This window comes from Macrosteles quadrilineatus, unplaced genomic scaffold, assembly GCF_028750875.1.
Source record: "Macrosteles quadrilineatus isolate MER2022 unplaced genomic scaffold, UCM_ALF_1.0 Scaffold_2__2_contigs__length_208266976, whole genome shotgun sequence".
Classification (NCBI taxonomy): Eukaryota; Metazoa; Arthropoda; class Insecta; order Hemiptera; family Cicadellidae; genus Macrosteles; species Macrosteles quadrilineatus.
The window spans coordinates 116,979,615-116,995,008 of NW_026542595.1; the positions used below are offsets into that span (position 1 = coordinate 116,979,615).

Genomic DNA, 15,394 nt, shown 5'->3' on the forward strand with positions numbered 1-15,394 from the left:
TTTTCAAGTTAGTAATTAGGAGTAAATTATACATTATACAAACTGTGTCCTTATTTTCAGTTTGAAATGTAAATAATATTATTTTAACGACTTTTGACCAATAAAATTAGTAATACAGTACTCTATTATTTAGGAACGCAGCATTACCGGACTCTCAAAGATTACGGTATTCTGAGTTTCGTTTGGATAAACGTTTGCAACTTCACATTCAAGAGTTGATAGACAAGGAGATGAAGTTGGTGAAGCATAAACTTAACTTTGAAGTTCAGAAGAGTCAGCTTTGCCTTTACAAGATGAAGCACTACTTCATGGATTGTCTGGCTGCGTTTCATGTGGAAATCTCCGCCATTGGGTTGGTACCCGTTAAACTTGAATTTAATTTTGTAGAACATAGTGATGTAGCCTGAAGAGGTAAAGAAGCATAACAAAGAGATGTTACACCCTCTATTTTCAAATTTGTTTTCAACATCCTGTTCATGATGATGTAATTTTAATTTTGTTTATGATGGATATCGTGCATACAATTAAACTAAAAACTTACTTGTGCATTTTACATAGCAAATGGCTAGAAAATTAAATGTCCTTGTAACTACTCTAAATTTTCAAATAAAGATTAAGGTAAATAAAAGCTATCCATCTGTATTGTACTGTAAATCACTAATGCTGACAAAACATTTGCCAGAGGAAGAAGGAGCATCTCAACGTTTGTTCATAGAAAACTTGGAGAAGACTTTGAACAAGGAGAAGCTTTCATCAAACGAGTGCTGCAGAACTCTTGTGAAAAAATTAGAGACACTGGTACTGAATCGTAAGTACCAATCACAATTCTTTATCTACCCAGATCCATCTTTAATCATACAATGTACACAAAGATTCCAATTAGGTTCACAAAGAGTCCTGCCAAGTAGGCTTTTATTAGCTACAAAAAAAAAGGTTTCGCTTGTTGAACACAAAAAAAAATAAAAAAAACTCTCTTGACAAGATAAGCTGTAAGTACAATGTGGAACTTTTCAATATTAAAAGTGTAAGAGACAATTGCTGTACTTTTCTCATCAGTTCCGTTTATTCTGGGTATAGTCAAGCCCTTTTTGAGCACCATCCGTTGATGAATCCACTATTGTCTTATTTAGTTTGTACTGTCCACAATATTATTACTCATTGCTAAACCATTCTGTTCAGATTGCAAAAAGCTGTGCCGGAACTGTCTCCGGTTTTCATTCTTGAAGTTGAGTCAGAGGAACCATACCAGCGATCAGTACAGGACATATATGACAGGCTAAATATTAAAACAAAACGGGCTCTGGAGAAACACAAACTTACCAAGCAGAAAAAAGAAGAACGAAAGAAACAGGTAAGATGATTATAGTTCGGCCGCTTAGAAAGTGACCTCCTCTAGCATTGGTTAGCATTAGCGTGCAGGTCGCTTTCTAAGCGGCCGAATTATAGTATTATTATTTTCAACACCCCTGTCAACGAAGTAAATTTAAAACTTGTATTAGGAATGTGGATTCTACAATAATTACCATTGCAATGCAACAGCCTACATATCATGTTTGAGTCATAAAACATTTTATACAAGTAGGTGAACTAATTTTAATAATCAGTAACATCTCTGCATTTGACCAATAAAAAACCTACATAAAAATACATTATCATGTACTAAAAGTGATATAAAATAATTATATATTTAAATGTCCTGGGCGAGGAAAGGCACATATTTATTTTTTGAACTTAAATGCCCGATTTACAGAAATAAGTATGTCATTGGTCTTAGGAACATTGTATATAAAATTTCTAAGTTAAAAAAGGATTAAAAAATAATTATCTAAAATCCTTCTAAAAAATGTTATAGTACATAATGGGCATTTTATTGTTATCTTTTACTATAGACTAACCAACACAAGTATGTATAAATACTAACACAGGTAGGGAGTATGTTAAATCTACTCTTTTAATTTTTTATGTTTTTGCGCCGATGAAATTTTTTTACGTTTTGAAAGGGGATGGTCCATATCCTGGTCTTGTTACTATCTAACATCGACCGTTTTGTTAAATAGCATCATTAATTCATAACCCAATGACAAATGGCAACTGGGTCTGGAAACGATCTCGCTTAAATTGAACCAGCGCCCTTCAGATTTGAAGCCAAGCACCTTAACCAGACAACCCTTTACTAATAAAGTAGGATCATTGCCTTCAGATAATTAATGAAGTGTAGTCCAGCATTGTATAGCTTGACTTTTATAAAAAATCCAATGACAAGTTGTATTTCAAAGAGGTTTATGGTAGTTGTATTTTGAAAATGTAATGTTTACAGTGGCAAGCGTTCTTAGCAACGCAACCAGACCAAGACAAGAACCTTTCAACAGACATTTCTGCGATTGAACACGCGATGAGAACTATCGGAGACTACAAACTGAAATCGTCGGAAGAATTCAAACTACCTGACCAATCCAAAAACACCAGTCTGCATAAGCTGAACCAACTAGTTCAAGCCAAACGAGAGGTAAGAGAAGTGGTTCCAATCTTAAGAGTTGTCAATTCGTAGAAACTAAAAACGCTTATTTTAATATGGTTCTGTAAAAAAAAGGTGGAGGCACAACAACAGAAAAAATTTGGCTGATCAGATTCGACCGGACTGTGCATCACAACTACTGCATGCAGGAGCAATGTTCTCTCTCGTTGCAGCGCCTGTTGTTTCCTGCTAGGAAGATCATTGGTGTTTCAAAGGCTGGTAAATATTACATAGAATGTCACTTACCTATGTCCAGGACTATTTTTCAAGTGATTTACTTATGTTTTCTACAGATATTCAACATGAAAGAAGAGTTCAACCGTAAAGTCTATTCTTTACGAGAAAAGAAGGTGAAACTAGTAAGAAATGTGCATCAGTTGGAGAATCAGCTGTTGTATCTTTATGATGAACTGCCAGAAGACTGCAGAATCTTGCCTCCTCCCAAACCTCAGCTTAACATACCGAAAGAGTTTCCTGAACGTCAATATCAGGTCGGTTTAAAATTAAGTTGCGTAGAATTTAAAATCTTAAGGTGAAAAACTGACAGTCACAAAAGTTGTATTAATAATTTTAGAATAATTAACATATTAGTAATCAAAGAAATAATAGACATAAATACTATGGCAATAAACTTAAAACTTAAGATAACACATCAAATTTAAAGAATTTTTCTTCATTTTGTAACAGATTTATCCTGATAAAGACCCCGACTTTTGCGATCACGACCCAATTGAGTACGAAGAAGAGTTTTTCATCCTCAATAGTCAATCGACATTGATGGTGGTGAATGATGAGGGAAACACAATCGAACTAGAAGAAGAAGAAAGCGAGTGGGAAAGCGAAATCAGAAGTGTTCGGAAAACCAGGTGATTGATGCCTTATATTTGCTTATATTTGTTTTTGTAAGTTAATAAAGTTTGTAATTAAGAAATTCCCCACCTTTTTAGTTTTAATCAATCATAAACTTTGTTTCTATAAATATGTTATTTTTCCTTTTCTATTGTTTTTACTATTTTCTTTCTCTTGTATCATAATAATGGTTATTTTTGAGTTTGTCCTGTAGTGGTAGCTATTTATTGGCAATTGTATATTGGTTATTTTTTCAATACAAATTGCTACATTCCATGGTGCAAAATTTGATTATCCAAAATCATCTAGTAAATTTTATATCTTTTGTCAATTTTCTGAAACAGCAAGCCAATATCTGACGGTAACACCTAATCATTTTATTTGACGGTGTTGATGAAATTTCGCTAATGCAATAAATCTAAATCCCGCTTCACTTCTGCAGACAGCTGTTCAAGCAAGACCAGATCCTCAGTGAGATGGCGCGACTACTGACACAGTTTGACCAGGAAGTAGAGTTACTCGCTCGACAACGACTACAACTGTCGATCGACATCAAGTATCTCGAATGTTTCGTTAATCTGCTGCATCAAGAGTTCCACATAATGCATAGCTTTGACGAAGCTGAGTCTGCAATCATGGAACGAGTTAACAACAGCCTTGCGGAGAAACACACAAAACATCTCAGGGTGATTGATTTGTCCAACCAATTGATGAGAATTTTAGCTTTTGCCTATCCATTACTCTTTTATCATTAAGTAATAAGAAATAGTTAAAAATGCACATAGTCTGGCTTACTCCAATGACAAGTTTTAACTCCCAACCCTTATTGATCCATGCTTTAATCTGGTAAACATGTAGCTCAAGGTATCTGGAAAAATTCAAACAATCCATCAATCTTTCCAAGCGTAAGAAGAGACTGGGCGACCTTAGTTCAGAGGGTGAGATTAAAAAGGTTTAGATTACATGTTGCGTCAATTGATCCTTGTTATGAATAACTAAGCGGTTTCGTGCTGCTAAGAGCACAGCTTCAGGTTAAAAACGTCATTACTAATCACCAACAGATAATGCACCTCGTGTTTGGACTACTTAGCCGAGTTTTTTTGTGTAAATGTAGTTTTTGTATGTTTTTGTGTTTTTTGTCCCAGAAGAGTAATATATAAATGCTGACAATCTCATTCATCAATGAAAATAGTGTTTTAACATTATTTACCTGAAGCTGTGCTCTTAGCAGCATGAAACAGCTGCAGTTGTTCATAACAATGATCGATTGACACAACAGGTAATCTAAACCTTCTTAATCTTGCAATATCTTAATCCAGAGACTAACCCAACATGAAAATCAGAGGGTGATTTATTACAGGAAACATAAATCGTTTTAGGTAAGAAATGATATTTGGTTAGCAACCTCTGCCAGTTCTTGATAATAAGGCATTGAACAAATGGTGCTATTGAAGAATAACAGTTTGCGTTCAAACTACACAAGGTATAAGACTCTATTTTACAATTACACTGCTTATATATTCATCTTAAATAGGCACCACAGTGTGCATCGTCCTCATAAGGATTGAGTTTAATTTACTTTGATTTCAAAACTTTACATACATCAGAATCTAGCTTTGTTTTTCCAGATCAACATTCTTCAGCACAAGATTGACGTCAGAGCTGCCGAGGTTGCGTTACTGGAGGAGAAGTTGGCAGCAGTGGAGAAGATCTTTGCCGAACTGACGGCAAACTGTCGTGTTGGTAAACATCTTAATCGGATCTTCCGCAAGAAGAGTCGGCCGAACCTATTTGGCAGCTCGGAAGAGGAGGAAGGAGGTTTGTTAAAAATGATACACACAACACAAACAGTGCTTTCTAGCATGACAGTAATTGTAATAACATTCAAGTCAGTACATGAGGTACACCCGTTCTTTCTAATCTCACAAACGTTGCAACTGTTGAGAAATATGATTTAGAACGTGATATAAAATAGTTTCTGACCTAAAGAAAAATCGACATCTCAATTTGTTTTCAAGAATGGGAATTTCACAAACAAACCGTCCCAGATGTGTAATACTTTTCTTTAGCCAATGTAGCCTGTCCTGAACCTCACCAAGCATCTGAAGATGTGATTTGTCTCCGTTTATGATCTAGTTTCTTGTACTTATTCCTTATTGATAACTCTTTATTGAATGGATTTCTCTTGTACATCTTTCACAAACTCCCTCCTCTTCCATGTATGATGATTGCTTGGTTTCAATCCTCTTAGTATTCATGTCCATCTGTGCCTTTGCAGGCCACTTTTAATGGCCGTTATGTCAATGTTCTGTCCTCTGCCAATAGTTTCATCAAAGGTTTTCTTTTTCTCCCTTTTTTTGAGTACTTCCATGTCACATCCTAGGAGTATTTCTACTCTGTCACCTTTCTCATCTTGTTCATCAAGCCACCATATTGACCCTGCATTCACAACCACACACAATTCAATTTCATATCGTGCAATTTTTATTTTTCAATGAAAGAATAATTGTAAGCATGTCTATTAAATTGTGTGCCTGCGGTTTTCAAATTTGTAGTGCTTTTAAATAATTTTTAACCATCCTTTTACACAAAAAAATTCTAATAAAAGGAAAATACTTATCGAACGTTTCATAGTACATAAGAGTCATGTATCATGAGACATCCCCTCTTTCAGGACTTGTTGTCCCTTAAGTCTTTCAGGACACCACATCATCATTGTCTGATGAAGAAAGTAGCTTAGGACGCTTTGTCTTAGCTGGCATACTTTTATTTTGCTTGAGGCGGCTGTCTTTTTTCTATTGATGTGCTTCTAGATAGAACATTAGATAACTAAGTTCTTTTAACCTAACTAAAAATAATATTATAGAAAGTGACGAGGATTCGTCCAGCGAAACATCAGAAGACTCCGATACAACAGTGAGTGTCGGCCGACCAAGTCCACGACGGAAAGACGGGAAATGTCCTGCGGAGTGTGATCCGCAGATTCACAAAGAAACTGTGCAACTGAGAGCTAAAAGGTAACTCGCAGAACAATTTGTATACAATCTGAGCTATTTGTGATAGTAGAACATACGAGTTGTTGCTTTTAATTATAACTGATCAATTTGTAGGAATCTTCACGAGATTAGTTATTAATTCGTAATAGAACTGTTGGAAGTAAAGTAAATGAATTTCAACCACAGGTACAAACTGGAAGCCAAAATAAACACAGAGAAAAATACCATTGACCTAATGAGACGGGAGAAGGAGAGGAATTACAAGTTCCTTAAACTGATTGAACCAGTTCTAAGGATGAACCAGGATCAGCTTGAGAAATTACAGGTATCAAAGGTTTTAGACAAAGTACTAGATAGTCGACAAATCTTAAAAATTGTAAACTACTATTTCCCTACTGCTTTCCCGCTTACACTGAGAATTGCTACTTGTTGTTATACAGAAAAGTGATTGTAACGCCTTACAATAACTTTTTTTCAATAGCATTCCACCTCCCCTCCTACCCCACCACACGCCTCAGGTGTTTCATGTTTGACGTTAACCGGCCTGAATACAGTTACTGTATTTAAGGAACGTAATTTGTAATGAATTATAATTTTTAACGAGAATAGCAACAGTCTTATTATGGTACCAGCAAGATGGAGCGACTGCGCAGTTGTGCTAATAGCTGTTTGCAAAGACTATCACGGGGCATCTTGTTTTAAGTTTTCTAGATGTCACATATTTTGGCCACACACTGGTGGAAATTTTTTTTTCGGAGCTAATTTGCAACTTGTTAATTTATTCCCAAAGTTGGTGTTGATCTTGGTTTTCCATTTACTTCTTTTACTACCATACCTCCATCTTTCTCTTCTCCAAATTTTACATTTATCACCTTCATGTTTCCAGCTGCACTTCACTCTTTCTTTTTCTGTGTTTACATTTTGTCTCACAAGTTTAATCTCTTTACTTCCCTCTGCTTGCTTCTTATCACTTGCTGATCTTGAACTTACATTTTTTATTTGTTGTTAAAAGTTGGTACTAAATAGGTTGGTGGTCTTGCCCATTTTATTCTCAGTCTTGGCCTACAATCCCCTCGCCCCACAGGAATACTGGGATAACTTACACTCTAGACTTAGTAGTGGGCGATATACTGAAATCTCCCCCCATGACCCATGATTATGTGTCGTCAAGAAATTTTTTTTGTCTTTGGTATTTTTCAGAAAGACAAACAGTCACGGTTGAACGAGACGGAGGTCTTGGTAGTGCTGCGCTGCGGACAGATCTGCGGCCGAAGTCTGCTCATGTCTCGGCCAGAGCTTGACAAACTACGAGCTCGGGTGTCGGAGCTCCAGCGGCAAACTGACTCCCAGCTGGAAAAACTCAGGTAAATATTACAGCTTTAATTATTTAGGGGTTACTTAACTTTTACCTTTTATTTGGTTCATTTCGGAATGAAGCAGGTGCTTTTTTTAACCCAAATATGAGTGAAGGATGAGTGTACAATGTTGTGAGTACTATCTGCGTAGCTTTGTTACTGACTAAGATCAGCTGGTTCATCAGTCAGGATCATTTATTTAAAGCACAATGATCAGGATCAGCTGGTCAGCTGCATTCTGCTCATTTTGAACCATCAAAAAGCTACTGACTTTTCTTAAGATCATGCAAGGGAGGTGAGAGCTGGTGGTTAAATAATAGTACGAGAAGGTATAACAATTTGGATTTAGTACTGATAAAAGTTAGTATTAAGTAACTTGATGCTTGTTAGTCTTCAACCTCGATAATCTGACAATCACCCTTTAGGCTGCAAATCGTAATTCTACATATATTTTTCATTTTTTTCATAGGGATTTTTTTAAAATAAAAAAGCTTTTTTTTCTTGAGTTCAATTAAAGTTTGTTTCTACTTCAGGAAGAGCCAGCGGTACCAACAACGGTTGACCGAAGAATGTCTAGAAATGGAATCAAAGATATCGCAATTGAAGAAAGACATTGACAAAGCGATGATATGCAAGTTTGGCCAGCAGGTTGATGTAGAAACGCTAGAAGAAAAGAGCCTTGAGCAGATGATAAAGAACATACGCAAATCGAAACGGGAAGAGGAACTTCATAGAAAATATGAGAAGATTATCAGAGATTTAAAGGTTAGTGTTGGTTTTGTGAAATCGATAAGCAACATTTATATTTGTTACTAGTAGAGTACCCGTCCTTCGTACGGGGTTGGCGTATAAGTATAAAATGCTTATTGCAGTTATACTTGGCTTTGCGTTTGCAATGGGAGAGGACACGGTTTAAGAAAATTTGGTTCTCTTAATTAAATTGGAACAAACCACTGTGGCGGATGTAAAAAAATATTCTTTGTAAAATAATAAATTAATTTTGAACAGGAAGAACTTTTGGAAGAATCTGAGGATTTAGCAGATTTGATGCGAGAGAACACCCATAAACTCCAGATGCTTTCCTCTCTAGAAGAAGAAAAACAGAAACTGATCACTTTAACACAGAGGGTAAAAAAGGTATTTATCATAGGAACTCTTTAACTTTTTACTTGGTCAAATATATTTAAACTATTGTTTTAACTATTTGGTCTGCATTTAATCTAACAATGATAAACAAACTTTTAAAATAGCTCGAATTACTTTATAAATTAATAACCAGCTTAAGGTATGTTAATTCTCTAGCAATAGATTTATGATTTAAAATTTGTTGTTTGAATCTCAAAGCCGAGAAGAGCTCTGAACATAATTGAATCAAGCATACTCTTACTTTTGCCTTTCCATAACCATTTTGATGAAAATTAATAATACAGAAGATCAGAAATGTATCAATTAGACAGTGTTTCTGTTTGCAAATTCTAAAGGAACAAAACCTTTAATTTCCTTTTATAAAACCTCCAATCTTATGTTCTGCAGGCTGCTACGGATTCAAACGATCGAGAAAAAGAATACATCGAAGATGTACGCAGTCTAACAAAGATACTTCACAACCAGATTTTGCAAAAAGAGACGATAATTCACGAGATTAAAGTGCTCACCCTGAAAGGACGACCTTTGCCACCGATACCTCCTCCATCGATCGTGGAAGAACAAACAAAGTCCACGACGGCTCAGACTCAGAGTTTCAGAGACTCGGATGATTTGGCTTCAACGGAGTGTCAAACGAGAGAGGGAAGTCCGGGATTTCCGAGGGCAGCTACTCCAGGGTTCCCCAGAGGGGTGTACCCTCAAAAAGAGGAAGATGAGGAAGTGGAAGAACAAGACGTGGAAGATCTGGAAAAGAAGAATCGGGAACTAGAGGACCAAGAAGATGAAAGAGAACAATCAACCAGTACTGACAGCCACGAGGAAGAAAATGCGGACTGAAATTGAAAATTTGAACTGGAAAATTGAAGTCACTGGGAACAAATATTATACTAGCTAAAAAAATGTGAAATACTCTAGGGTGCTGGAAATCACTTACTAGATCATCAGAGTAGGGTCTGGAAATAACTAGGGTTTCAAGACATGTTTGTGTTCCCTTTACGGTGGTATAGGGCATAGATTATAGGATAAATATAGGAGGTAAGGGAATTTGTATGCACGATTTTCAATACAGCTATCGTTTATAGCTTAAAAAACTAACAATTTTGTATACTGAATCAATGTTGTACTATTACTATCAAGGTTACAGAGAAAATTCTCATAAATCTGTATGTTATTCTTTTGGAAAACTGTTGTAGGTTTTTTTATATATTTTGATCAAATTTGACAAATGCATTTTTTTATTCTATCCTAAAAAGAAACTTTCCTTTCCCCCAAATCAGCAAACCTGCTGCCATATCTAATGTTTTTTTTTTAATACGACTTGCTTAGTGAAATATTTTTGCAATAGTCCAATAAGAACCTTTCGAGTTTACATCGTAAGCAGGTTTGCTTATGGGAAATAATTTACCAGAGAGCCGGGCTTTGATGACAAACAGACATGAGATTTCGAACAGTCTTGCGATCTATATCTTTCCGGATTTTGGAGCTTTCTTAACCTGTGTATAGTAGTAACCAGCACTGTCTTTGCTAAAACTGTATTCGACTTCAAAGTTTGGCTCTGATTTTTTACCAGGATAATACGAGATTATACTTAAAGCAATTATAAATTACGAAATATAAATGTTTAACACAAAGACTATTGTAATTGTAAATTAAGTTAACAAGTTCATTAAAAAACAGTGACAATCCCTACGACCAGAACTTGTGATAAAGAAGGTTAATTATCAAGTATGCTTGTAAGGTTTGTTATAAATGGAATGTTGATGTGGAAAACTAACAAGGCCGGTGATATCATGATAATTAGTCCAGGACCTGACTAGGGTTCTGTGTGCATGTCGTGTATAGAGAATTTTGCTTTTGGATTTCAATATAGGTGTCTTAGGAAGTGTTTTCCACTCGGGTGTCAAGTTCGCACCTGGTACGTTTTCGAGCTATGACGTCATCAAAATGGCGGCCATTGATTTTTTTAAATCGTATATTTCGCAAACTATTTGTCGGATTGGAATGAAGTTTTTTTGTTTGAAAGATAGTTTTAAATGCTACCTGTTTTACATTTACACATTTGTTGTATGTTTAGTACATTCTTCGTAATTTTGCAAAAACCTGTATTTTTAAATATTTTTGAGTTATTTTTGTTTGTAACGTTTTATTGATACAATTTATCAAAAATCACCAATGAAAAAAGTTGTAGAACATTTAAAAATCTTTACAAAAATACCAAATTCGATATGTTTTACTCAAAAGATTACGTCAAGAAACTAGATAAATCTCATAAAAACACCAATTTTGGCGCAAAAACGCCTATTAGTCCGGCATCTAGGGCAGTTCGCAAGTCTTATAAAGACAGTTTCGCCATTCAATGTTGATGTATGTGTCTAAATAAGTGTTTTCAACTCGGGTGTCACGTCTGCACCCACTGCAGTTTCCGGTTATGACGTCATTAAAATGGCGGAAAGGGCTATATTAAAAATAACGATATTTTACATACCATGTATCGGATCGGAATAAACTTTTTTTGTTTGAAAGATAAGTTTACATGCTATCTTTCTTACATTTGCACTTTTGTTTTATGTTTAGTACATTTTTCTTAAAATTTGCAAAAACCTATATTTTTAAACATTTTTGTGTTATTTTTGTCGATAACGTTTTATTGATACAATATATCAGAAATAAATTAAAGACAAAGTTGAAGCACGTTAAAAGAGCTTTACAAAAATACCAAATTCGATATGCTTTACTCAAAAGATCACGTCAAGAAACTAGAAAATCGTACAAAACAACCTAATTTTGCCCAAAAACGCATATAAATCCGACATCGATGGCTGTGTACGAGTCATATATAGACAGTTTTACCATTCAATGTTGATGTATGTGTCTAAAGAAGTGTTTTTAACTCGGGTGTCACGTCTGGACCCACTGCAGTTTCCGGTTATGATGTCTTTAAAATTGCTACATGTTACGATTTCACCAGCTATTTTACTTAAAATAAGACCATTACCCTCTTTTATGCAAATAAAAGCACACCAAATCAATGTAATTAGTCCATAGGAATGTTTCCACTATATAAATACCACCGGTGCAGCAATCCTGTCGACTAAGGGAATTTCCATTTGCCTGGATTGATTTTCAATTAATCTATTAAATTAACATTGTTTGAGTTGTTAATTTAATAATGTTAATTTAATAGATTAATTGAAAATCAGTCCAGGCAAATGGAAATTCCCTTAGTCGACAGGATTGCTGCACCGGTGGTATTTATATAGTGGAAACATTCCTATGGACTAATTACATTGATTTGTTGTGCTTTTATTTGCATAAAAGAGGGTAATGGTCTTATTTTAAGTAAAATAGCTGGTGAAATCGTAACATGTAGCAATTTTAAAGACATCATAACCGGAAACTGCAGTGGGTCCAGACGTGACACCCGAGTTAAAAACACTTCTTTAGACACATACATCAACATTGAATGGTAAAACTGTCTATATATGACTCGTACACAGCCATCGATGTCGGATTTATATGCGTTTTTGGGCAAAATTAGGTTGTTTTGTACGATTTTCTAGTTTCTTGACGTGATCTTTTGAGTAAAGCATATCGAATTTGGTATTTTTGTAAAGCTCTTTTAACGTGCTACAACTTTGTCTTTAAGTTATTTCTGATATATTGTATCAATAAAACGTTATCGACAAAAATAACACAAAAATGTTTAAAAATATAGGTTTTTGCAAATTTACGAAAAATGTACTAAACATAAAACAAATGTGCAAATGTAAGAAAGATAGCATGTAAACTTATCTTTCAAACAAAAAAAAGTTTATTCCGATCCGATACATGGTATGTAAAATATCGTTATTTTTAATATAGCCCTTTCCGCCATTTTAATGACGTCATAACCGGAAACTGCAGTGGGTGCAGAAGTGACACCCGAGTTGAAAACACTTATTTAGACACATACATCAACATTGAATGGCGAAACTGTCTTTATAAGACTTGCGAACTGCCCTAGATGCCGGACTAATAGGCGTTTTTGCGCCAAAATTGGTGTTTTTATGAGATTTATCTAGTTTCTTGACGTAATCTTTTGAGTAAAACATATCGAATTTGGTATTTTTGTAAAGATTTTTAAATGTTCTACAACTTTTTTCATTGGTGATTTTTGATAAATTGTATCAATAAAACGTTACAAACAAAAATAACTCAAAAATATTTAAAAATACAGGTTTTTGCAAAATTACGAAGAATGTACTAAACATACAACAAATGTGTAAATGTAAAACAGGTAGCATTTAAAACTATCTTTCAAACAAAAAAAATTACATTCCAATTCGACATATAGTTTGCGAAATATACGATTTAAAAAAATCAATGGCCGCCATTTTGATGACGTCATAGCTCGAAAACGTACCAGGTGCGAACTTGACACCCGAGTGGAAAACACTTCCTAAGACACCTATATTGAAATGCAAAAGCAAAATTCTCTATACACGACATGCACACAGAACCCTAGTCAGGTCCTGGACTAAATATGACCTCAACCAATTAGATTCTATATACATAGTTATAGTTAAACAGTTACCCATAGAATGTAATTGGTTGAGGTTAAGCGTCACCCTACGCCTAAACTTACGTCTTCCTATCGTTTCTTGCCAAAAAAAGAAACCTCCATAGTGTCTCCCGCCAAAACTGCAGCCTTTCCCAGCGTTTCCCGCCAAAACTACAGCGTACTTAGTTGACATTCCTTTCCTTTTAAAATTCCTTCAAAAAAAGAATCATAAAAATACATCAAGTGGTTGATTGAGAAAGATACCCCCCCTTGCGCCTTAATAAATAAGATTTAAAAGGCATAATGTCAAGAACCACAAACGGTTAAAATTTTATAACAAATTTAATTTACATACATTACAAGATAACATCACATTGGGTCAGCACAGTTAGCATTAGCATTTACATATTGTAACACAAATTACTCTTTTAGAGAGGAAACAACTTTTACTTCAAAAGTAATATGATTAAACTACTTGACTATAGGAGCCTCTAGGGGTAAATACATTGATCGTTTCAATAAATATTTTACATTCTTAATTTTAGTACCTACAATAGAACTTTGATTATTTGGGGCAATTGAATAGGTGGGAGGGAGATCACGTATAAATGAAAAACAAAATTTATCCAACCAACATGATAATTTAGTTGTATAACATAATTTTTATGTTATTTTTTTGACAGATGATACACCGCCTGTTTGGTCTACCCTCAGATATTCAAAGTTCTACTGTAGTTTTAAAGCTTATTTCTACAGCAAACAATTTGACAATGTTAAAGATACATTTGACAATCAAACATACTCAGAAAATTACAAAAGAGATTTTGTCCTCCGGAGTTAGTAAAAAATGTTAAAATTAAACCAGAATATCAATGTAATAATACTGTTCGTTAAGTAATTACTTAAATTGCAATTATTTGTAGCCATCACAATTCTGAGAGTCAAACCTCAACTATTAGAGAGGATATCATTATGGGAACTTAAAGAACTTGAGTGAATGGATCGTTAAGAGTTAAAATTTCCAACAAAATACTTAATTTATCTGGTACAAAATGTTTGAACTGTCAAAATAATTATTTTATTTTTGTATTGAACCCCTATAGAACTGATTAAAATTTTTTCTAACAATTGGTCATCATTGAAAAACAGCAATCCTAGGAATTAGACGATTCTCTTAAAATTGTAGTAATCTTGAACCTAAAAAGTTAACTATAGAAGTTAATGTAGTATAAATTCTACATAACATTTATTACACGCAAAGACAAGTTAAATACTGTCTGTTGTACACTAAAATACTGAAAATAATGTGATCCGTCTATTTCTAATTAATATACAAACTTTTGAGTACATTTTTATTTGAATCTACAAAATTACAAAACAAAATATATAATGCAAGAGAAGGGTATGCATGTTTCTTTAAAAATTCATGTGATAGTTTTAGACAGTAGCACGGATATTATAACAAAAACAATATGGATCATAAATGTAAACTAATAATGCCAAAAGCAAATATGTTTGTATTATTATTATAAGGGGTGAGAAGATTCGGGCCAGTGACATCATTTGTTTATGCTGATAATCCATACAGTTTCTGTTCTAATATTTTATTTTTTATAGAGGTTGGATGCCTCTTTTACCTTGCATTTGCCCGTCCACATAGACTACAGATCTGTGCGTGGAATGTATCCAGCAAAGCAATGGGTGAGCCGGTATAATACGAAGGTGAACTGAACTGATAAAATGTTTTCGGCAGTGACCAGAATTCGAACCCACGACATCGCTGCCTTGGGTCCGCAGTCCGTGACGCTACCAACTGAGCCACCGACTCACAATATCCGTGGGTAGTAGTTATACATAATTTTGGCACACCTTGTTTATGTTAATTATACATACAAGTTAACTTACTAATTTAAACATGAATAATATGCAGATCCTTAGACAATTGAATTCAATCACAGAAAGGTACGACGCTAAAAATAAAAATACAAGCATT

At 34.5% G+C, this 15,394-nt stretch overlaps 1 protein-coding gene across 1 annotated transcript in view; it reads left to right on the forward strand.

Annotated features, from left to right (window-relative positions):
- The window catches only part of LOC128984811 (cilia- and flagella-associated protein 44-like), a 32,746-nt gene extending 22,712 nt beyond the window's left edge, over window positions 1-10,034 (forward strand). The window contains exons 16-29 of the mRNA XM_054404179.1: window positions 134-352; window positions 683-808; window positions 1,180-1,351; window positions 2,318-2,506; window positions 2,809-3,006; window positions 3,203-3,381; window positions 3,807-4,050; window positions 4,993-5,182; window positions 6,231-6,381; window positions 6,547-6,685; window positions 7,561-7,724; window positions 8,249-8,480; window positions 8,724-8,852; window positions 9,249-10,034. Coding sequence (XP_054260154.1) covers window positions 134-352; window positions 683-808; window positions 1,180-1,351; window positions 2,318-2,506; window positions 2,809-3,006; window positions 3,203-3,381; window positions 3,807-4,050; window positions 4,993-5,182; window positions 6,231-6,381; window positions 6,547-6,685; window positions 7,561-7,724; window positions 8,249-8,480; window positions 8,724-8,852; window positions 9,249-9,698 — 2,782 coding nt within the window. The 3' untranslated portion in view covers window positions 9,699-10,034. The remainder of the gene's footprint in view (window positions 1-133; window positions 353-682; window positions 809-1,179; window positions 1,352-2,317; window positions 2,507-2,808; window positions 3,007-3,202; window positions 3,382-3,806; window positions 4,051-4,992; window positions 5,183-6,230; window positions 6,382-6,546; window positions 6,686-7,560; window positions 7,725-8,248; window positions 8,481-8,723; window positions 8,853-9,248) is intronic.
- The last annotated feature ends 5,360 nt before the right edge of the window (window positions 10,035-15,394 follow it).